General features: G+C 46.7%; 2 protein-coding genes across 3 annotated transcripts in view; both read left to right on the plus strand.

The window, feature by feature from the left end:
• The window catches only part of F2KP (fructose-2,6-bisphosphatase), a 166,965-nt gene that overhangs the window by 110,819 nt on the left and 33,649 nt on the right, over positions 1–22,497 (plus strand). The window lies entirely within an intron of this gene.
• On the plus strand, positions 3,930–9,032 carry LOC147613468 (uncharacterized). The gene has a single exon (XM_086781400.1). It carries the CDS (start codon positions 7,021–7,023, stop codon positions 8,254–8,256), a length of 1,236 nt encoding a protein of 411 aa, XP_086637526.1. The 5' UTR covers positions 3,930–7,020; the 3' UTR covers positions 8,257–9,032.

A 22,497-nucleotide genomic window follows, 5' to 3' on the forward strand; every position in this document is an offset into this window, starting at 1 on the left:
TTGTCAAATTACAATCATGGTGTATTTGGGTATGTCTAGACATTGTTTATGTTGTGAGTGCGAATTTTGAAATTCTTAGATAGGCTGAAATGCTAGAATGTGACATGTGTTGACATGTCACTCCTTGTCTATCAAAGGATATTAGATATAGGCTTCGAGCTTTCTTGCCAATCTCTCACACAGAGGCACACACATATATATGATTTTAACATTGTAAAGTACGTAACGTTTTTGATGTACTTTATCGGTCGGCAACGTTCTATACCACGTACTAAACTCATGATGTTTCGTATGTTTGAAACTACCTTGTTGAAAATGAGACACGGGATCTTGTGGATTCTCCACTTGGCAAGAAGTAATTGATTCAATTTGTGTTTACAAAATGAAACGCAAATTCGATGGCTCCATAGACACGTTCAAAGCGAGACTTGTTGGTTAAGTATTTTCCCAAGGCAATAGGGATAGATTATAATGAGATGTTTTCTCCCACTTCTAAGGTGACAATTGTCAAGGTGGTAACTACTTCAGCAACCCATCATGGATCGAAGATGCATTTGTTGGACATAAAGATTGCATTTTGAAAGATGAACTTCAAGAAGTTTATATGCAACCACCTAGTTTTGAGGTTGGATAACATGAAAAGAAAGTGTGCCTATAGAGAAAGGCTCTTTATGGGTCGAAGCAAGCTCCTAGAGCTTAGTATCAAAAAATATATGCATATCTCAGGAGGCAGTCTTGGCGTGGAGCGACGTGCAAGAACAAGATGTGCAAGTACAAAAGGTAAAGAAGCACACGAGCAGGAGATACAGAACTCTACATTATATTGAAATGAAAGAAGCAACCTATTTACATTAAAGTGAGGGCTTATTCTAACTAGCCTGAGACTAAATCATGTGATGACACGTGGCATCTTGGTCATGAGATAAACTCATACCATAGTCTATAAGCGACTTATTGCTAGGGATAATGTCACCAAAGTAATACTAATGCCTAATACACATATGTGCATTAAGTGACGTGCAAGAACAAGATGTGCAAAGAAGGAATCTCTTCAAGAAGCCATGCCTTTATGTACAAAAAGAACCAATAGTGTGGTCGAGCGTGAGTTGTGAACCTCTTGCCTCATCCGCTCCGACCTATGCCTTGCCTGCCATTGCCTTCTCCTCCCCTTGCTTGCCATTGTGCTCCCCCCCCGCCGCAATCTTCGCTGCCTCTCTCCCCTTCTTGCTACGCCTTGGTCTCAACTCAAATCCTCTTTAGGGGGTGGGAAGCATAGTTCATAACCTATTTTTAGCAAACGCATACGCATTCGGGTATGTAAGAATGTTTCGAGTATGTTTTAGGCTCAGGCTGAGTAACATACGTGACCAATATAATACCTCATAGAAAGGACGAGATTTAGTGTTATGAACTCTGGTGGGAAGGAAGCTGGCCATCATGCAATAGAGCACTAGGATCCGGCCACAGCCGCCATTGATCCCGCAGAGTGGCAGACCGTTGGCCTGAGACGGAGTTGCCAATTGACTTCTAGAGTTGAGTCGCTATGCCAAGCGCGTCAAGCTGACAGAGCACAGGAGGATACGGTTTCGTCAGAGAACCATTTTGAGCATTTATCTCAGCAGCCACCCAACGGCGATGCCCCCCCCCATAGTTACCTTGAGGAACCCCTCATGTTGTCATTGAGATTCCTCTCCAAGTTCCCTGATTCCACTAATGCCATCTAGCCCTACCAAGCCTTCGGCAGACCCTTTGTCGCACCCTTCCCATGAGGAGAATTCCTCCCTTCTTCTTCCTTCTCCCACCTCATAACTCCCCCGTCTCCCTCCCCTCCCCTCCCCTCCCCTCCCCACCCCCCCCTCTGCTTTGTAGCTTTCGTCTCTAGCTCCCCCTGACCTGTCTCCTTCGGAGCTCCCTCCGCCTTCCCCTCTCTGAGCATTCCTCCCACCCTCCGGCCACACTAGACCCACAGTGGAGGCAGCCGGCAAGCTTAGTCCGCCACTTGATTCATCTTTTCTGGGAGCCGGTTAAGATGACCATTGCTGCCTCTTTGGTGAGGGCTCTCCCGCTAGAGTCGCAATGCGGCCCCCCTCAGATTTTGGGGCAACCAGTGGATTACAGTTTCGTCCGATGTCTCCCTGTTGAAGGAGCTGGTATATTCAAGGAGATGGTGGCTCCCATTCGGATTTGTGTGTTGTTTCATCACTCCAAGCCGTGCACGCCAAAGAGTGGCGTGATGATCTTCTCGTTCCCCTACAGTGCACCATTGGGGATGGAATGGGATACGGAGTTAGTGTGTGCCGCCATCTAGGGGCAGGCAATCCAGCTCTCATCATTTGCATGATTTGCGTATCACTGACGTGCTTATCCATCTTTGGCCCTTGGCTTGGATGGAGTTGGGAGGCGTAGAGATCAAGACAGGGTGGTGGCGTCCTCCAGCTTGGAGGTGCTGCTCTTTGTGTACGTTCATATCTTAGTAGCAGTACCCCTTCCCCCCTCCTGGAGATATCTGCATTGCGGCAAGTGGATTCCAGATTATTCTTTTTACCGGGCTTGGACAGAGTGGCATCCCTTGGAAGGCAGGATCCGCGTCCACCTGGCCCATCTTTGTCGTAGGAGTTGCTGTGATTACTCCCTCTCGAAACTCACACCCAAGACTCTTGGAGTGTAGGGTAGTTCTGATAGTTCTGCTTCCCATAGAGATTAGTTATGTGGATTGCCTCATGGAACATCCAAGGTTTGAGGAGCCCTTTGTGCTTTCAGAGGCGAGGCATCTCTAGAGGAGAGCCTTATAGAGCAGCAGTTTGGGGGGACCCATTGATACTCTCTTCCTCTAGGAGCACCATCTTTTAGAGGGGCGTACCTGTGGCTGTGGGAGGATTCGACCCGATAGGAGTCACAGTTTGTGGTCTCCCTCTTTTTGTCCCTTTTATACGCAAGGGGGAGTTTGTATTTCTGTCAGCGTCGAGTAGCTCTTGCCGACAGAAGTTGGCTCAAGCATCATTGACACAGGTCGAGCTCAATGGATGAGCATCAGGATTGGCGAGGATTGTGTGGGCTTTTCAAATGTGTATGCTCCGAATGCATGGGACTTTAACATGATAGAGTCAATAGAGGATAGACTTAGAAGAGGACTGGCTATAGTTTCTGGATCAAAGTACTCTGCTTGGGAGGAGCTCATCATGGCTCTTAGGGGCAGGGCTTTTGCACTTACCAGAGCTTGGATGCACCTCTAGAGGTCTGTGCTTCTCAAGGTCTCATAGGCAGAGCACCGGCCCCAATCTTTCCAGACTTGATAGATTCTATGTGTATGAGTGGGCTTGTGGTCATGGGGGCATTATTAGTATTTTGGCAGGCACAACTTTTTGCAATCACGCTTCGGTTTTTTTGTCTCTGGAGGATCCCTGGAGACAAGACATATATTTGAGCACTCGGATGCCTAACAGCCACGTCCAGGACTTCAAGATATGTAGTAGGATAGAGCAAATATGGAAGGGGCTGGATTTTCTCTCAGGATCTGCTCTAGGCACCTTGGATGCAAGCCTAGGTGAGATTAGCAGTTTACAACAGGAGCAACACAGAGTAGATTGGGTGGATTCCGTGAGCAAGAGAGAAGCATTCACTAAGGCCTTGCTTCTCTTCAGCGACTTGAGGAGAGCTCCCTCGGTAGCCTATGGATTGAGGTTCAGTTGGCTGCTGCCCATACAGTGCTCAAATCCATAGAGGAGTGAACGGGGGCGTACAAGTACCATTCCACGGGCTCCTTCTTGACCCAGGTGGGAGATAGGGTCACTCTAGACTTCTTTGAGATTGCAGGCCCCCATAGGCAGAGAGATGGTCGGCAGGTTGTGAGGCTAGGATGGATCTATTGTTTTGAAACCAAACCCCCCCCCCCCCCCCCCCCCCCCAATGTGAGGGCCATAGCCATAGATTTTTTCAGCTCACTTCTCACGGGTGTCCCCATATGCTCACATGTGGTGGATGTGTGAGAGCGAGTTTGGCGGCGCACGAGAGAGGTGGTTCCCCCTGTTCTCTGCTTTCCTATTGACTCTTTTTCATAGTTGAAGAGCTGGAGGAGGCCTTAAGAACACTCCCTAGGGGCAATGCTCGGGAGCGGACGGGCTTCGAGTCTCCTTTTTCCTTCCTCACTAGGATCTCATGGAAGGTGGCCTTCGAGCAGCCTTCAAGGAGATTATGACTACGGGTGCCATGCCAAAGAGGCTTTTAGAGGATTTGATACACTTGATTCCTAAGGAGATTTGTGATAAAGTGGAGATTCGGTAGGGCAGTCTTAGGGCATCTCACTGGGCAATCTTGCCGCAGTGTAGGATACTCTTAGTCTCAAGGCCTCTTACCACGCTTTCTCTCAAATTTTTGGAAGAGGCTTTGGTTCATCTTTTAACCTCAGAAGATCACTCTGTTTTTGTGGGTGTTGGCACATAGGAGTTTGGCGGTTGGCACGTGGTTGGCCATTGGAGGCAGGCCAACAGCATGTCTGAGATGTGGCTTGAGGAGTCTAGTCTTTGGGGCTATGAGGCTTTTCTAGTCTGTCACGCATCTATCAACATGCTTTACTTTGTGTATTTCAGGCTTTAGTTTTCTTTTTTGTATCAGCTCAAGATTCACACTTTTTGTGATCACTTTGAGTGCTTAATGGACATGTCACTCTTGCCTACTTTATATCTTGTTTCTTGAGTTTTGAGCAGGTGCCATTATTGATGATGGAATCTGGATCTTGATTCTAGTTTGTCACGCATCTATCAACATGCTTTACTTTGTGTATTTCAGGCTTTAGTTTTCTTTTTCGTATCAGCTCAAGATTCACACTTTTTGTGATCACTTTGAGTGCTCAGTGGACATGTCACTCTTGCCTACTTTATATATTGTTTCTTGAGTTTTGAGCAGGTGCCATTATTGATGATGGAATCTGGATCTTGATTCTCGATGTTGCTAGGCTATTTATGCCAATTGCTCGGTTGGGTGCCCACTGTAACTGGGTCACCTTGAATCTTTAGTTTTAACTTGTAAACATGTTTTAATGTGTCAATGATGCAAGTTTAATATTGTTTTGCAGGCAAGGCAACATATTTTTTGCATACTATAAACTTATTTATAAATTTTGGGGCATGTACCCTGCCCCACTTGTATGAAACGTTTTTGAAACGTCTAGGGTTTGAAAGAAACGTTTTTGAAACGTGTTTTAAAAAATGCCTTGCAACTATGGCCACCCTACAAGTGGGAATGCTGGGGCACATGATGATGCCCTTTGCAAAGACAATGTACACAATGATGATGTATTTGGTGAGAGTTTTGAGTTTGTAGAGTCATCCTTGCATTGAATGTTCCATCAAGGCAGAATGACTATGTTGAGTCCTCCTTGCTTGGGAAGGAATACGCAGGATGCACCTGGTATGGATGCACAGGACACGTTGCCATCTTATGAGGCCCTGTAGGATGTACAACACGATATATGCCACGATGTCTTGTAGGGCACCCATGCATTGCGCATGTATGCAGAGAATGTGCAAGAGTGCAGGACAGATTGAACATGTTGACATTGGACTTTGGTCCAAGGATTACCCTCTCCTACAACATTATGGGAGGCGGGTCGAGACTTTGGCCAAGCATTTAAAGTGGTGGTCTAGAGGTTAATAGAGACATTAGGCTAATTAAAGCACCTAGTTGTTTTGTATCGTTATAAGTCAATTCTGTGGCTTAGTTGAGGGGAAAATTGATTATTTCATCCTAGGCTTGTGGCTTCGCATAGACTGTTGTGGTCCTAAGTTGAGGGAATTGATCATTCCATCCTTAGAAAGCTATGTCTATCGTTGGATGCCTCTAGTCCTCAAGCTCGAGGATGAGCTTGATGGGCTTTATTGTTTGACAGTAAGATACATGTTAGGTGCCTTGTGTTCCCAAGCAAGAAAGTTTGATGGGCTTTATTGTTTGACATTGAGATAGATGTTAGGTTCCTTGTGTTCCTATGTAAGAGAGCTAATCATTGGTGTTTTTTAGGACTTGTTCCTAAAAATAGAGCTGCTATGGATGAGGTCAATCAAGATGGATCATATTGACTCTGGTGGTAGGCTTGCCATCTTCTAGGCTGTTTTTATCGGGATATCTCAGTCTAGCATGTTTTCAGCATTTAGGATTAGGGTTTTTGTTCTGCGGACTTTCCACCTATTGTTTGTTGCTGTACCAATGATTTAAGCACAAATCCAGAGAATGTCACGCTTGGGATTAGATGTTTCATTGGGACTTAATGTGTTCATGCTCGGAATGTCATGTTTGGGATAAGCTGTTCTCCTAGGATTTGATGTGTTTATGCCCGGAATATTTGGTGGACTTGGCTTTCCACTGGGACTTGTGTGTGTGTGTGTGTGTAGAAGGTGTGTCGGTGTTGGCCTGCGACCTGCTTGTCTGCTCAACGTGCTCGCCTGCTCGTCTAGGACTTGCGACCTGCACGTCTTCTTCTTGCGACGTGCTTATTGCAACCTGCACGTCTGCTTCTTGTAATCTACAGCATCACCTGTTAATTTCTGCCTTTCGATTCTCTTCTCTGTACATCCCCTTCTGAGTGTGTGTGTGTGTGTGAGAGAGAGGCATTGGTGTGTGTGTGTGTGTGTAGCTAGCAGAGGATTAGCGCTCGCCTGCGACCCTGCGACCCTGCGACCCTGTTCGCCTGCGAAAAAAGCTTGTGTGTGTGGTGCGCTCGCCTGCGACCCTGTTCGACTGCTCGCCTGCTCGCCTGCGACCCTGTTCGTCTGCGACTCTACTCGCTTGTGAGCCTGCGACTCTGTTCGCCTGCGTACCTGCGACTGTCTTCGCTTGCGTCTCTGCTCGACTCTGCTCGCCAAGTCGGCAACCACTTGTAAGAATCTGTCCAGCGACAGCCAGTATTAGGGTTTCTACTTCATTTGGGGCTTGCAGCAGATTCGGCCAGTGGTACCGCAGCAAATTCGTCTCTGCAGCAGCAATAGGGCTTACAGCAGTTCTGGGGATTATAGAAAATTTAAGGTGTGCATGATGGAATCACCTGAGCTGGCCATCTATAAGCGTCGGAAAGCTATGAACACCTCGAATTTAGATGCCATGTCTTTGATTAAGGAATGCCTGCATGAGGATTTCGAAGAAGCAAGATGTGCTTGGGAAGGACCTGCTCCAGTCACAGAAGTGCGTATTCCGGTGCAGGAGCTCATGGATCCGGTTGCGCAGTATGCATTGAATGCAGTGATTCTCTTTTTCCCGGGCAAGATGCCTAGTGCACAGGATGTGGGACAATGGGTTGATTTCTTGCTGAAGTGTCAAGCAGTCCGGGGTGTTTATTTTGGAGCAAGAGGATTCTATGAGGTCTTGTTAGCAGACATGGAAGCTAGAGATGCTTTGTTGGAAATGTCTCCCCTCTTCTTCAATACGCAAATGACTCATGTTCTTCCCTGGGCTCTTACTAAAGATTATCAGAGCCTTATTCGACATAAGTGCCCGGTTTGGGTTGAAGTGGTGGATTTTCCTCGTACTTGGCGTCATTTTCTTCCTTTGTTGGCTGCTCAATTGGGCAAAGTGATTTGCCCCCCGAAGTTGGATGCCAATACAAATCGTTTTTGTATTCTATGGGACACTGATCTTCCTGCTCCTACGGGCATTACCGTTGATTCTGGGGACACAGTGGTCGGAAAGCGACCATTCAAGCTTAAATGGGGGAAATTTGCCAATTCCTGTTTTCGCTGTGGCAAATTTGGTCATATGCAATCTGAATGTTCTGAACCAAATCTACAACCCCCTCCTTCGGCTGTCCCTACCCCTCAGACTCCTCCTCCAGCGAAATCTTCCCCTGAGGCACAATCTAAAGGTGCTTCCGCATCCACATCAACAACTGGACTAAATAAAGGTAAAGGGAAGCAGTCTCAAATGCCAAGTGTTCCTGCTTCCCCGAACATCAAAGACAAGGGCAAAGAGAAGCTTCCTGCTACTCAGGCGTGGATAGTACCCAAGAAAACTGTCAAAGCACGTACTCTACCATCTTCTCGCAATTATGTGCCCCCCTTGAAGAATGTTGCTCAGCAAAAATTGCCTTGTAATGATAACTCTTCCTTGGCACAGGCCTGGGATAAAGTTGTTCGATCTTATAAGGAAGTAGTTACAGGGGGCACTGCTTCAACGTCGGAAGGCCATCACTTGTTTCCTCCACATTCGAGTTTTGATTTGGCAGCCGATGTTTCCGCGACAGATGCGGATGTGCCCATGGGCACGAGTTCTTAAGCTTTCTGTTGGTTTTCTCGCCCACTGTATATACCATTTAAGATGCATAGTTCTATACATTGCATTTCATATAATGTGCGTGGATTATGCAATCAGGATAAATGGAGGCTAATCTGGCACTATGTACATACTTGCAAAGCAGATATTGTTGTTCTTCAAGAGCATAATCAGCATAATTTTGCCGGACAAACTTCCTATTTTGCGGGATATTGGATAGCTTATGCAGGATCCACTGGATACTCTGGAGTGCTGATGCTTGTTCGCCATGAATTATTTCCCATGTTGGTATTCAATGATCTAGCTGGCAGATGGATGGTCATTCAATGTATTATCAATGGGGAAGTTTTTGAGTTTGGTGGTGTGTATGCATACACAGCCTCTACTGACAGGGCTCGTTTGTGGCATGCCATCTCCTCTTATTGTTGGCGTTCTAATGCATTTCTTTGTGGTGATTTTAATAATGCTCCAAATCATGTGGATAATACTACTGGCCATTCTCACATGCTTCATGTGGAACGACAAGCTTGGGATCTTTTTCAGCACACATGTAATGCCTTGGATTTGTGGCCTCTGTTTGCAAGCCAATGATCCAGGATTCACATTTTAGCATAACGCTCGATCAATGTATCGTGCTCGTCTGGACCGATGGTATCTCTTTCAGATGCAGCAGTATGATGATTTTGTATGTGATATGTGGATTGATTACTCCTTGTGTCTCTCGGATCATGCTCCGATATGCTTGAAAATACAATTCGGTTCATGTTCTGCCAATGATTCATTAACTAGAAAGAGACTTCTGCATGTCAATAATGCTTATCTTAAGCATGAGGTTTTTCGCAATCTGATTGTGGATATTATTTCGCCATTGATCTCTCAAATGCATGTTGATATGGACACAGCATGGTTTCGTTTTGTTATGCGGGTTCAATGTGTGATCCACGATTATGGCAGACACTATTTATCGCATTTCAGAGAGCAAGTTCAACAGGCCAAAGGCACTTGTCAAAGTTTGATGCATCTGGCTAACACTTCATCTCTTACTGAAATCCAGATGACAGAGTTGCTTTCTGCTCATGCTTTGTTGCATCGTAATGATGAGAGAAAATTGGCAAAGTGGCAGACTAGAGCTCGCCAAAAGGCTATAGCGGATAAAGGATGCACTTCTAAACAATTCTTTCGTCATCTACATCTTTCCAGGCAGTCTCAAACTATTAAGAGGATTAAACTCCCGACTGGTGATTGGACTAACTCTCGTGTGGGGCTTGCACGGGCCATGGAATCTCATTATGGCAAGATTTTTGAGGCCTCTTCTCTCACGCAGGAAGGTCGAGAGGCTCGTTGCCTGTTTTTATCTCAAGTTGCACTGATTTTATCGGCGCACCAGGCTCAACTTTTGGAAGCCGCCTTCACGGAAACAGAATTGTATGCCAGTTTGTGTGATTTGGGCCGTTGGAAATCTCCCGGTTGGGATGGCCTTACTGTTGAATTTTTCTTGTCGTTTTGGCACTACCTGGATCAGCCACTATTGTTAATGATAAACAGGGCATGGGAGCAACAGGTTTTGCCTTCATCTTGGAAAGAAGGCTTGCTCAAGTTGATTCCAAAGCAAGCACTTTGTGAAGAGTTCTCGCAATGGAGGCCGATTACGCTCATGCCTGTGGTTTATAAATTGCTGGCTAAAATGCTTGTCAATAGACTTAAAGGGTTTTTGCATGATGGTTTGCATCCATCTCAGTATGGCTTCATTCCACGAAGGCAAATTACTGATAATCTAGCAAATGTCATCATTGGCATGGAGTATGCCAAATACACTCGACAAGATGTATTGGTCATGCAGGTTGACATTGAAAAGGCATTTGACACTGTTCTTTGGGATTACATTGCAGATACCATGCTTCGGCTGGGATTTGGGCCTAAGCTATCCTCTGTGGTTTATTTCTTGTATGCTGACAGTACCTCTGCCGGTTTGTTGGATGGTTTTCTCACAGATCCTTGGCATTTGGGACGTTCGGTAAGGCAAGGTTGTCCTCTCAGTGCTTTGCTTTATGCGATTGCTACTCATCCCCTGCTTATGTACTTGGAATCTTTGACTTCGTCTGGAAGATTGCAGGGCTTGAAATTACCCTCTGGGAAACATTTTATTGCACAAGCTTATGCAGATGATTCTCTCTTTATGCCCCGCAATCACCAAGATGATGTGGAACAAATTATGCATACTCTTCATTTGTTTGGATTGGCAGCAGGCCTCAAAGTGAATTTTCGTAAATCCAAACTACTGGCTCTGACTGAGTATGATTGGCATAAGCTGCTTTGGCCAGGCGAACTTGTTCCTCCGAACATTATAGTTCGTCATTTGGGGTATCCGCTGGGTTGGACTGTATCGGCTACACGGAAATTGGATTGGGTAACCGAGCGCTTGCACTCCAAGTTACATTATTGGAAGTTGTCCACTTGGCCGCTTCATGTGCGTCTTAGAATTGTGCAATGCATTCTTGTAGCTTATGTGCAGTTTTATCTACCTTTGTTATATTGGTCTCAATCCCGCTTAAAGTCCCTTATGTCAAGTATATTGGCGCATTTCTGGCGCACTTCATCTCGTGGAAAGGGCCTCAGATTGTTATCCATGGACAGGTTATGCTCTCCTAAGCGCCTTGGAGGCCTGAATATTTTGGATTTGAGACGTCATGTTTTGGCTAGGAAAGCTATGCTTTTGCCGGTTTTGTTGGATCAGCAGCAACCCTGGACTCTCATGGTGTCCCATTTGTGTCGGCATATTGTCACGCCGTTCTATGGTCATTGGCAACCCACATACTGGGATCTTATATGTGGAAAACTTGAAGGACACATTCCGAATGTCCTTTCACTTCTTCTCTCATTATTGATTGGAAGGAAGTTACTTCACATATGATATGGCATGGTTCCCGATCTTTGATGGGCAATTCCCTGCGGCTAGAGAGTTTGCATTGGAGTCGTGTATTTTCTTCCACTTTGGTTGACCGTTCACCTCGTCAGGCATATTTTCTATCTCAAAAAGGAATTTGTCAGATACATCAGGTGCTGGATGACACTGGTCAGGTTCTTTCCTTCTCTGTTGCGGCGGATCGTTTTCAATTGGGATCCCATTATTCTCATCTTTGGACAGAAATTCAGCGGATGATTGCTGATATTTCTCCTTTACCTCCCTTGAATGTGGATTCCCGTCTATCTGATTGGAATCTTGGAACCACTGCTATGAAATGTATTTCAGCTGGGACAGTTTATGCCCTCTTGCAATCGGATGCATGGATAGTCAGACATGGTAATCAGCTATGGTCTCTCTCCAAATCTTCAATGTGGTGGAAATGTACATTGTTTCGCATTTGGAAAAGTCATCTGCCTCTTAAAGAACGCCTGTTCTTGTGGCGCTGTTTGGTTGGTGCTCTTCCTGTTGGTAGCTTGTTACATGCACGTCATATTGCGCCTTCACGTTGTGTCCGATGTAAAGCTACTGAGGAGACTGTCCCACATTTACTATGGGGTTGCGTATGCTCCAGATCGTTCATTCGCCGGGTCTCGACTGCTCTTCGCCTTCGTTTCCCTTCGGGCATTTTTCACAGATGCTTTTGGCTTTTTGGGGTATTACAAGCATCACAGTCTCAGTTTGCTGTATTTTTCAGCTGGGTCCAATTCTGGGTCTTTTGGACCATATGGCATGTTCGGAACAACCTCATGTTCCAAGCCAATGACATCGTTCCCTTCCATTACTTCAAGTTCTCGCTTGGTCATGCGCTTCATTTTGCTTATGATGCTGGGGACATCACTCTTGATGCTTATAGGATTTACTTTGATTGCTTCTAGGTAGTGAAGCCTATAGTTACTCTTCTTTTTCTGGGTTTTCCTCGCTTAGAGGTTTCCCACTTGTAAATAAAAAGTGTGGTCTTTTTGGTGGGTTTTCCTCGTTTTGAGGTTTCCCACCTGTAATTAATGACAGAAGCTTTACAAAAAAAAAAGTGTGTGTGTGTGTGTGTACATGCCCGGAAACGTCTGGAGGAATGGCTCTCCGGTGGGACTTGTGCCTGTGTGTGCATGCTCGGAAATGCTTGGAGAATTGGGTTTCCACTGGGTCTGGTACCTCATGTACTTGCCTAGAAACGTCAACGCCTGGAGGATTGGCTTTCCAGTGCGTCTTGTACTTCGTGTACTTGCCTGGAAATGTCCTTTAATGTAGCTTTACGAATAGGGACTTGGTTGGTTAAGTACATGCGTGTATTCCTGTAAGGCCAATTGGGAACGCATACCATGTTACCTAGTCCATGATATGTGATGGAGGAAGGGTACTTGGGGACTTGGCTTGAGCACTCTTTCTATACATTGTTTGGTATGCCGTTCTTATATAGTGGTTTTACGGTGTATACTTGAGTTTGGATATGGAGTTTCCTTGTGGACATCTTTTGGTTATGGACATCCATTGGTTATGGAGCTTCTTTTTGTACAAATGGACTTCCTTATGGAAGTATGGTATACAGGTATACATGTTTATGGTATATAGGTGTATAGATTCCATACGGAAGCATGGTATGCAGGTATACAAGTTTATAGTATACAGGTGAACTTCTTTATGGAAGTATGGTTTACACTTTTACAGGTTTATGGTATACAGGACTTCCTTATGGAAGAATGGTATACAAGTAGGTATACAGGTTTAGGGTATAGAGGTGTATGGATTCTTGGACTTCTTTTCTAGGGATTTGGATCCATCCTCAGGTTTATGGATTGTAATATTGATGGATTTGGATCCATCCTCAGGTTTATGGATTGCAATATTGATGGATATTGGTTATTGAGACAGAGTTGGCTCTTGTGCGTGTGTCTTGTGTCTGGCATGACTTTCTAGATTGGTTGATGTCTGGAGTTTGGTTGATGTGTATTTCTTTATGAAAATATGGACTTCTGGATCTCTCGGAAGAGAGAATGTTTTATATATAGAATTAAGATTGCCTAAATTTGGCCCTTGATTATTATGCTTATGGAACTATTTTGTCTCGCCCATTTATTTTGGACATGATTATGAAATCTGGACTTATGGGACTGTTTTGTTTCGTGTATCCAAGCATGTACGCACGGACACAAGTCGCAGCGGAAAACCAAGTCCACCAGATATTCCAGGCATGAACTTTCAAATCCTAGCAGAACATCTAATGCCAAACATGAGATTTCGGGTATGAAGACATCAAGAACCAGCGGAACATCTAATCCCAAACATGACATTCTAGTTTCAGTGGTTCTGGCACAAATCGAGAGAGTCCGTACTTTTAGACCTCATTAGGAGGCTTATGGGATCACCCTTGAGATTTAGAGAGCTTTTTGGTGGAGGTTGTGGAGCTTGTACTATCACCAGCCTAAAACATTTCCTAGTATGAAAGGGGTCTGGTGGACTCTAGGACGTCTAAATATTTGGAAAGTACAAGCTTTGGGAATGGGGGATTGATTATCTTGGAATACAAAGGATCGCACCCTGATCGAATTCCGTTCGCATCATTACATCTGGAATTGAGCAAATACCAAGAGTTGCCAGAGTACCTATGGCAAATGGCCTACTAGTTGGGATATTTTTAGAGAGAAACTTTACGGAAGAAACAACGTCATTGGGAAACATTTCAGCCCCGAAACGTTTCACCTCCAAATGGGGAAGGAAAGGTTGAAACGTTTCACCCCTCAACAAGTGCGTATCGAAACGCTTGACTAAAAGGGCTACACACACACACACACACCCAACATACATACATACACACACAACATATACTTACACACACTCTTTTTTTTTTTTTTTTTTGGTGAAAATCACTATTGCATTATAAATGCAATGTACATTCATAGCTGTCCCAACATGGAGCAGCTACTACAGAAAACTAGAAACAGTGATAAAACACTTTCATTTGGGTTGTGGAAAGGTCTCTAAGAAAGTGGGCATCTTGGAGAGACTGGAGTGAATGGAGAGGTCGTAGAAGCGAGGTAGGCGCCTCCGATGCTGAGCAATAATGGCTTTGATCTGGCGATGGTGAGGATGCCGTGGTCGGCGGGATCCTGGTGGGCGTGGCCGATGAGCACGACGTAAGATAACTGCTCTATCAGTGGTAACTCCCTGGGAGCGTGGTTAGTGCCCTGATGGCCCAATGGAGGAGGTATCAGGAGGTGTGTGGGCTAGGTTGCTGGTGCCGGTGCCGGTGCCAAAGAAATCTGTCAGGGTCCTGTGTCTAGGTACATCATGGCTCGGCCTCCTGTCTGCCAAGAGGGTCTCTTCAAGTAGAAACAATCCCAGGCATCTCTGATCCTCAAACTCCATGACCCTGCGTAATGGCCCAAAACCCTCTCGGAAGAGGCAGTGAATCAACACCAACCAAGGTGCGTACATACCAAATTTGTCAGATCCCCTTCTCCCCTCGGATCTCATAATAGACTGTACATCGGCAAATGTAGTGTTCCTCTGTCTCTACCTCCTCGTAGCATAGCTGACAAATGCGGTCATCCAAGATCTGATGCACATATCGCCCTGTCTCAATCCGCAGCTGGGGGTGTGATGAGCTCCTGATCTGTCCAATGGCACAACGTATCCCATGTGATAGGTGTACATCCATGTACGCCGGGCGGGTGATAAAATCATCCGGTGAGAGGTGTAGAAAATGGCGCTTGTAATGAGCCATTTTCGTGCCCAAGGGCTCAAGTGGGCTAGTCCATGTCCTCTCTGTGTCCACTCTGATGATATCCATCCTGATCACGCGGTTTTGCTCTGAGTGGGTGAGATCGAAAAATGGACAATCCAGACTCTACTGAAAGGGTGGTAGTGCCTTTATCCGCAAACCATGTAGGTGAAACCATGATCTCATGTGAGCGTACCAACAATGAGTATCTCCATCCTCTGCCAACTGTATGGATGAGGTCAATGCCAATTGGGGAGTACCTCTGCCGAGAGAGCTCCCATAGCTGCTGTAAAATGGTACCTGCGTGGAATAGGGCCTCGGTTACTACTGGTAGGGCACCCAGCTCAGCTCGAACAATCTCATGTGGTACTGATGATTTGCTCCGAATCATGCGGGCAATCATCATAATCAGTGGTCTCTCCATTTGCCTCTATCCCTCATTTGTCCCTCTCTGAGATCTGTGATGTATACTGGGTCCCCAAATTGGAGCTCCGTACAGGAGGGTCGGTGTGACAATCGTATCAAATAGCCACAATTTGCTACGTGGCTCCTGAAACTATATGTGTGCACACTGCCTCTCAAGTGCCCCCAAGGCTACATGCCCTCGAGCTAATCTAGTTGCTGTTGCCTCCTTTAGGGAGAAATGCGGTCATGTCAAAGTAACTTCCAAGTAGACAGATGACCTGACGTACTCTACTGGCTCCCCTCGCAAAGTGAACTGACGCTCTGATCTCGTCACCCATGCCTGTGTGGTGCTAAACACCATAACCTTGGTTTTCCCAAGGTTCACTGTCAGATCTCTATCTGCACAGAAAGCCTGTAATGCATCCAGGTGTCTCTGTAATCCTTCCGGAGAGTGTGAGATTAGAACAAATCATTAGCATATAACAAGATGGGTATCAACACCCCTGCCAGGCATGCCCTTGGGCCTCCCAATCTGTCCACATAATCAGAGACCGCATCAATGTACAGTCCAAAGAGGGTGGGCGATAGCGGGCATCCCTACCTCACCCTTATCGTGCTGGTGGTCACCCTATCAGATAGTCCGCCTGGAGCTCGGACTCTACCTGTCACAGATTCAAACAAAGCATATATCCCCCCACTGCATATCCTCGGGTACCCCACCCCAATGTCATGCAATCTGTGCATAAGCCTGGCACGTGGTACGGTATCGAAGGCTTTGCAGAAGTGCACAAAGCAACAGTATATCCTTCTCTTCTGTGCCTTGCCCTCTTCAATAAGTGCCCGAAGTGTCAGTATGTGATCCAAGGTAGTAAATCCTCTCCTGAAGCCACCCTGTCCATGTGCTTGATGACCATGCCTCTCTGCCCATTGGCTCAGCTCTGACTCCAATATAGAGCCATATAATTTGGCCAAGTAATGACCAATCATGATCGTCCTGTAGTTGCCTGGTACCATGGGGTCCCCACTCTTAAAGAGTGGTACAATGATATGCTCTGTCCAGCTTGTCGGGAAACCCTCACAAATGGCACGATTAAACACATGTACGATGACAGAGGCAAAGTGTCTCGTGCTTATGAGAAGTGCTCTCCAACTAGCCCATCATGATCTTGTGCCTTTCCATTCTGTAACCTGTCTATCGCATCTAGCACCATCCGCATAGTAAAAAAGGTGCTGCTAGCCGGTCTAGCTCCCAGTGGAGGGGGGTGGGGGGCTGTCCTGGTACATCATATAGCTCTCTAGCATAAGTATGCCATGCCTCAGGTGCAATAATCGGAGTACCAGGCTGTCTCTCTTGAAACATCTTCCATGCCCTCTTGCTGTCCTTCCCCAGGAAGAGTTGGTAGATCTCCTCCTCTAGCTTAGCCAGATAGGCTCGTTTCTTCCTCAGCACAAGGCGCCGAAAGATCATCTTGGCCTGTCTATGTGTGTGAGACCCAATGGCAATCTCACGCTGTAGCTGTGCCTGTGTCTCAAGACACTCATCACCATACCAACTGTTCTGTGTGGGGCAGTGCTGCGGGGGTGAAACACATATGAGGCGGATGCATGTAGTACACCTGCCAATCCTCTCGTGATCTCGTCCAGAGGGCTATGGGGGTCTAAAGCGAACACGCCATCAAATACTGCATCTCGATAAACCCCAACTGTCTCACGTGTAAACTGATATCTCGGGTACCTAGGTAGATGAGTGGCTGGCCCATCTCTCGGGGATCTACCTACTAGCGTAAAACTCAGGTATGCATGATCGGGTGCTATGCCAATGGGCCTACTCGAAATCGTGAAACCCTACACATCAGATATCGGCCGCACCGAAGGACAGGATATGCCAGCTCTGTCACACAGAGCCCGAGACAGAGGATCATTACATATACCGATGCCCTGTATACTATGCCTGGGACTTTTTCTTCTAGAGCTCCATAGACATAGGGAGTCCTTAGTGAGATCCATATCAGCTGTACTTGCTCGAGGACCAGCACAGAGAGCTCTCACCAGCTTCTTCCATACCAGCACTCCGAGAGCCGATCCACCAATCATCCCTGGACCACAGGCTAGTGCAGGAGCTCGGCCAAGAGGTGTGACAGTAGAACGAGCCACTCAGTTATGCAGAGCTCGACGCCCTAGAGCCCATGGACCTCGCACACGGCCACGCCACCACAAAAGAATCCGCGCCACCATCTCCCATCATCGCAAGACCTTCTCACGCTAGCTCAGGTTTACCACCTTGAGCACCATGTCACAGCAGCCCATAAAGGAATGTATTAGGGTGATATGAGAGCTCTCTCCTCATGTACCTAGATCAGATTTTATAGTTCTATATTTTTGTTATCTTTCATTATTACTATTTTGCACCTAGGATGATGTACCTCATGGATATGATGTAACCTTTTGGTCTCATAGGTCATTTTGTCCTTTTGGAGACGTTAATACAACTCTCTCTCTCTCTCTCTCTCTCTCTCTCTCTCTCTCTCTCTCAACCGGGTTCACCTGCGCGAAGCAACTGCACGAAACGTCATGGTTCACCTGCGCGAAACGTTGGTCCTCGGGACTTTTGTGCTCACTGCTCGTGTACCCGATTTCAGTGTTCAGGTCTCTCTCTCTCTCTCTCTCTCTCTCTCTCTCTCTCTCTAGGTAGCACTCTCTCTCTATTGGTATCGCCCTCCTCAATCGGTTGCGCTTCTTCACCTGTATACCCTGCAGCGCCGCCTTAAGCCCTGCAGCGCCGCCTTCAGCCCTACAGTACCACCTTCGGCCCTGCAGCACCACCTACAGTGCCGCCTTCAATCTTGTGCAGCCCTTGCTCTGTCCAGCAGCGCCGTCCCCCACTTTTTACTGTGTCGCCTCTGCCCAGCAACTTCGCCGTCTCCTTACCTACTGCCTGGGTGCACCTCTTCACCTGTTGCTGTCCTGTGCAGAATTTCTGCCTGCTGCTGCAACAACACAGCATTTCCCACCCACCCTTGCTCAGGCCCCCAAGGCAGCAACTAGCAGGGGAAAACATGTCCCAAGCCCTAGAGGCGAAACAGGATGGTGAGACAACCTTTCACACCCCCACGAAGGCACCAAATGCCTACCGCAGAAGATTGAGGGAAGGAATCATATCCCCCGGCTCACGAAGGGTTACGAAGATGGCCCGACGAGATGAGGCCCTTTATGAGGAGCTACAACTTCAAATAAGGACAGAGATGAACACCATAGGACAGGAGCTTGAAAAGGAATGGACCGAGTAGATGCATGCCTAGAGGAAAGTGATATACAAAACGCTGAAGGAAGAGATATATGTCCAATTGAAGGGAGAAATGCAAGCCCAAGTACGGGTTCAGATGGAATTAGCCCAAGCCTTGATGCACACGGAAATGAAAAAAGAGATGCAGAAATGGAAGGATGACATGCTCTGAGAGATCGGCACAACAGTTGCATCGTACAAAGGCACTTTGAAGACATGTACTGCTAACCGCGAAAAAGACATCACAAAAATGCAAAACACTTTGGAATCATGTAAGGCAAAAGTGGCTGCAGGTGAGAAGGAAATGCATTCATGGGCTGAAATTGCCAGTGCCACAAAAGAAACAAATTGAGGAGTAGTAAAAAAACAGAAGGATACACCACTCAAAAAAGTAGAGGTGATGAATGCTACATTGGAAGAGAAAGCCAAGAGAAGGGCACGTGCCTTACATGTACATGTAGTTGGGTGGGAAGATAAGGGAAATCCCCAAGAGGATGCAAAAGCTTTTGCAACAAAAATTGAAGCCACTGATGTACCCATTACCAGAGCATGGCGAGTAGGCAGAGATGAAACCAGGGCGAAGATATTGATCGTCAGGTTTGGTGACTTGGAGAAGAAGAAGGTCTTCCTTTCCACCAAAAGGATAGCCCTTAAGGGGGAAAAGATTTATTTGGATGAGGACCTTACACCGGCACAAGTAGCACAGCAGAAGGAACACATCCCGCGTGTGCTTGAGGCAAGGAAAGAGGGGAAATGGGCAGTATTATGAGATGGCTGAGTCATCATTACGGAGAGGAGGCCCGCTTGACGGTGCGCGGCCTATGAGACCTTGCGATTCACGGTGTGGAATTGCAACAGAGCCCTTAGAACAGCTGGAGGATACTTTGAGGATACTTTCAGACACAGTGATATTGCTATGTATACGGAGACCCATCAATGCACAAACAAGAGGCTTCCTGACGTCCGGGGTTATAGATGGGAATCAGTTTTCTGCCCTCAGCCACGCACAGTGGGAGGTACCAGAGGATCTGGAAGAGTGACAAAACTTGACAAGGAGGAGCTTCGTGACAAAATACATGTGGTACATAGAGATGCAGATGCGAGGTACATGTGGGTCCGAATATGCAGAGAGGGGCTCCGCGAGCTATATGTGGCGGTATGCTACTTTCCCCCAGCCCACTCCAGGTTTGCACCATCAAGAGAGTCGCCCTATATACCACTATATGATGATATCATGAGGTTTGCCAGCAGGGGAGCCATATTACTATTGGGAGACTTTAATACACGTACAGGCACAGAGCACACAGAGTTGTATAATACTCAAGAGGCTATGTACCGGGAGATCATGGCAGAGGATGTAGGGTTGCAGAGATCAGCAGAGGATGAGGGGGAGATTACAGATTATGGCAGGCATTTTCTCACACTCGGGAGTGCACATGGGTTGGTCATATACAATGGCTTATCGACATGGCAAGGATCAGATGCTCTCACACTCCAATCAGTCGAGTGACTAACTTACAGGATTCATCCTATGGCTTGTCCATTGCCTATAAAGTAGCCAATATTTGGAAGGGTGGTACCCTCTTGTTGTACTCAGGTGGTGTGTTTGTGTGTCTGTAGTCAAGTGAAATTCTCATGTCCATGACTAGGAATGGAATAAGACCTCATGGAAAAAAAAGGGGGCCCCTCTAAGAAGAGCCATGTCATCACCTTTTTTTAGAAAGAAGGAGGCCGTGTTGAACCTTATGTATCTTATGTCAAAACACCCCATTTGACATACCCTTGGAAGTCCCTTGAAAAGTAGATTCTAAATCTACTATGTCCAACAAATTTGGAGTTTATATGCTCAAGTTATGCCTTTCCCATGAAAAGGTTAATTCCAATGATTGTGATACTACTTTTAATGGGGAAGGCATAACTTGAGCATATCAACCCCAAATTTGTGAATGGAGCAGTAATCTTACTTTTGTGGGGAAGGCATAACTTAAGCACATAAACTCCAAATTTATTGGGGGCATGGGGAGCGAGCACAGTGGACTACTTGATGGGATCTCCTTCATCGGCCGCTCTAGGCCCATATCTAGTAGTCTCCACACTTAGCTAGTGGGACGAGGTGCGGATCTGACCGATCGCACATCTCACCCCAAAAGATACGTGTGTGTCCATGTAGCGTGGGCGGATGATGAAACCATCCTCTCAGAGGCATTGGAGGTGATCTCTCTAGAAGGCCATCTTCGCCCCCAGTGGACAACTAGGTGAACTCCATGTCCTCTGAGTATCTAGTCTCATAATGTCCTTCCTGATAACTGTGTTCCGCTCTGTGCGGCTGAGAGCAAATGACGGGGCCTCTATGCTGTACTGGAACGGGGGGAGTGCCTCCATCTGCATACCGTGCATGCCAAACCAAGTGCCTACCTATGCATACCCAGACTCTGGATCTCCCTCAAGTGTCAGTTGTCGAGAGAGAGAGAGAAATGAAATAAAATGTTATATTAATGTCTTCAAAAGGCCAAAGTGACCTATGAGACCAAAGTTACAACCATGTGACATCTGATACACTGTCTGGAAAAGAAAAGAGATAGCCCCACAATACATCAGTAGGGGGGAAGCTAATGCTACTAGTCAAAATGGGGTACATGAGTACATGGATACCTGAATACATGCATATGGGGGAGTACAAAAGTGACAATGAGTACAACAGTATATGGCTCAAGTCGTAACCATCCTAGGAGCTCTAGCATGGGTCTCTGTCGGATGGCCTGGATATCTGCCATAGTGAGATGCTTGGTCGGACGAGCCCGATGCCTCGCAATGATGCTCTGAATCCTCTGGTGTATGCACGGTCTCTGATATAAGGATCCGCGAACCCTCGAGCGTCTGGATTTGCCCAACTGGATAGCTCTCTCAACTAGAGTCCCACAGGGTGCCCACTGTTGGGCTGTCGCCTGTGTGTCCTCCCGGGTAGTCCCTCTAAAGAAGTCAGTAATCTGTCTCTGTGTGGACTCCCTGCCAGCCGGGCGTCTGCTCTTGATAATGGACTCTCTGAGCTTGCGGATTTCTAGGAGATAAAAACCCAAGCATCGCTGATCACAATAGTCCATGACTCTAGCCAGTGGTCCAAGGCAATGTTAGCGCCTTGGAATCTCATAATATGCTGTGCAGCGGCAGATGTAGTGCTCCTCCGTCTCTGGCTCTATCCAACAAATCTGACAAAACCGGTCCCTTGGAGGTATGCCTCTAAATCTGCCTGTCTCTATCTCTAACTGATGTGAAGAGGTGCGGATCTGCCCAATGGCACACCTCAATCCATGAGACAGATGGGTATCCATGTAGCTCGGTTCAAGTATAAAGCCATCCTCAGTGGTGCGGAGAAGATGGTCTCTATAGAAAGCCATCTTCGTCCCCAACTCCTGTGAGGGCTCTAGCCATGTCCTCCTAGTGTCCAACTGAATGAGGTCCTGGCTGATGACTCTACTAATCTCAGAATGTGTCAAGGTGAGAGAGGGTGCCTCCAGAGAGTACTGGAAGGGTGGAAGTCTGTCTAAGCTGAATTCGTGGAGCTCAAACCAGGATGCTATCTGCGCATACCAACATGAAGTGTCTCCCTCCATGGCTAGCTGATGAGAGGACTCTAAAGCAAGTCGTGCATACCGGTGTCGGGGAAGCTCCCAGGTGCTATGAATGAAGGACACTGAACTGGCAAGAGCCTCGACTACGATCGGTGGTGCTCCCATCTCGGCTCTAATAATCTCATGGGGTGCCGAGGCCTTAGCCCGAATCATCCTGGAGATCATGGACACAAGTGGTCTCTCCATCGATCTCCATCCATCGTATGTGCGTCTTGATCGACTGTGACGATCTAGACTAGGCCCCCAG

This window comes from Cibotium barometz, chromosome 43 (genome assembly GCF_041138505.1).
Source record: "Cibotium barometz isolate CiBa-2024 chromosome 43, ASM4113850v1, whole genome shotgun sequence".
Classification (NCBI taxonomy): domain Eukaryota; kingdom Viridiplantae; phylum Streptophyta; class Polypodiopsida; order Cyatheales; family Cibotiaceae; genus Cibotium; species Cibotium barometz.

Excerpts from the sequence above, each read along its gene's own strand:
- LOC147613468 (XM_086781400.1), top strand. The coding sequence starts at position 7,021 with ATGATGGAATCACCTGAGCTGGCCATCTATAAGCGTCGGAAAGCTATG.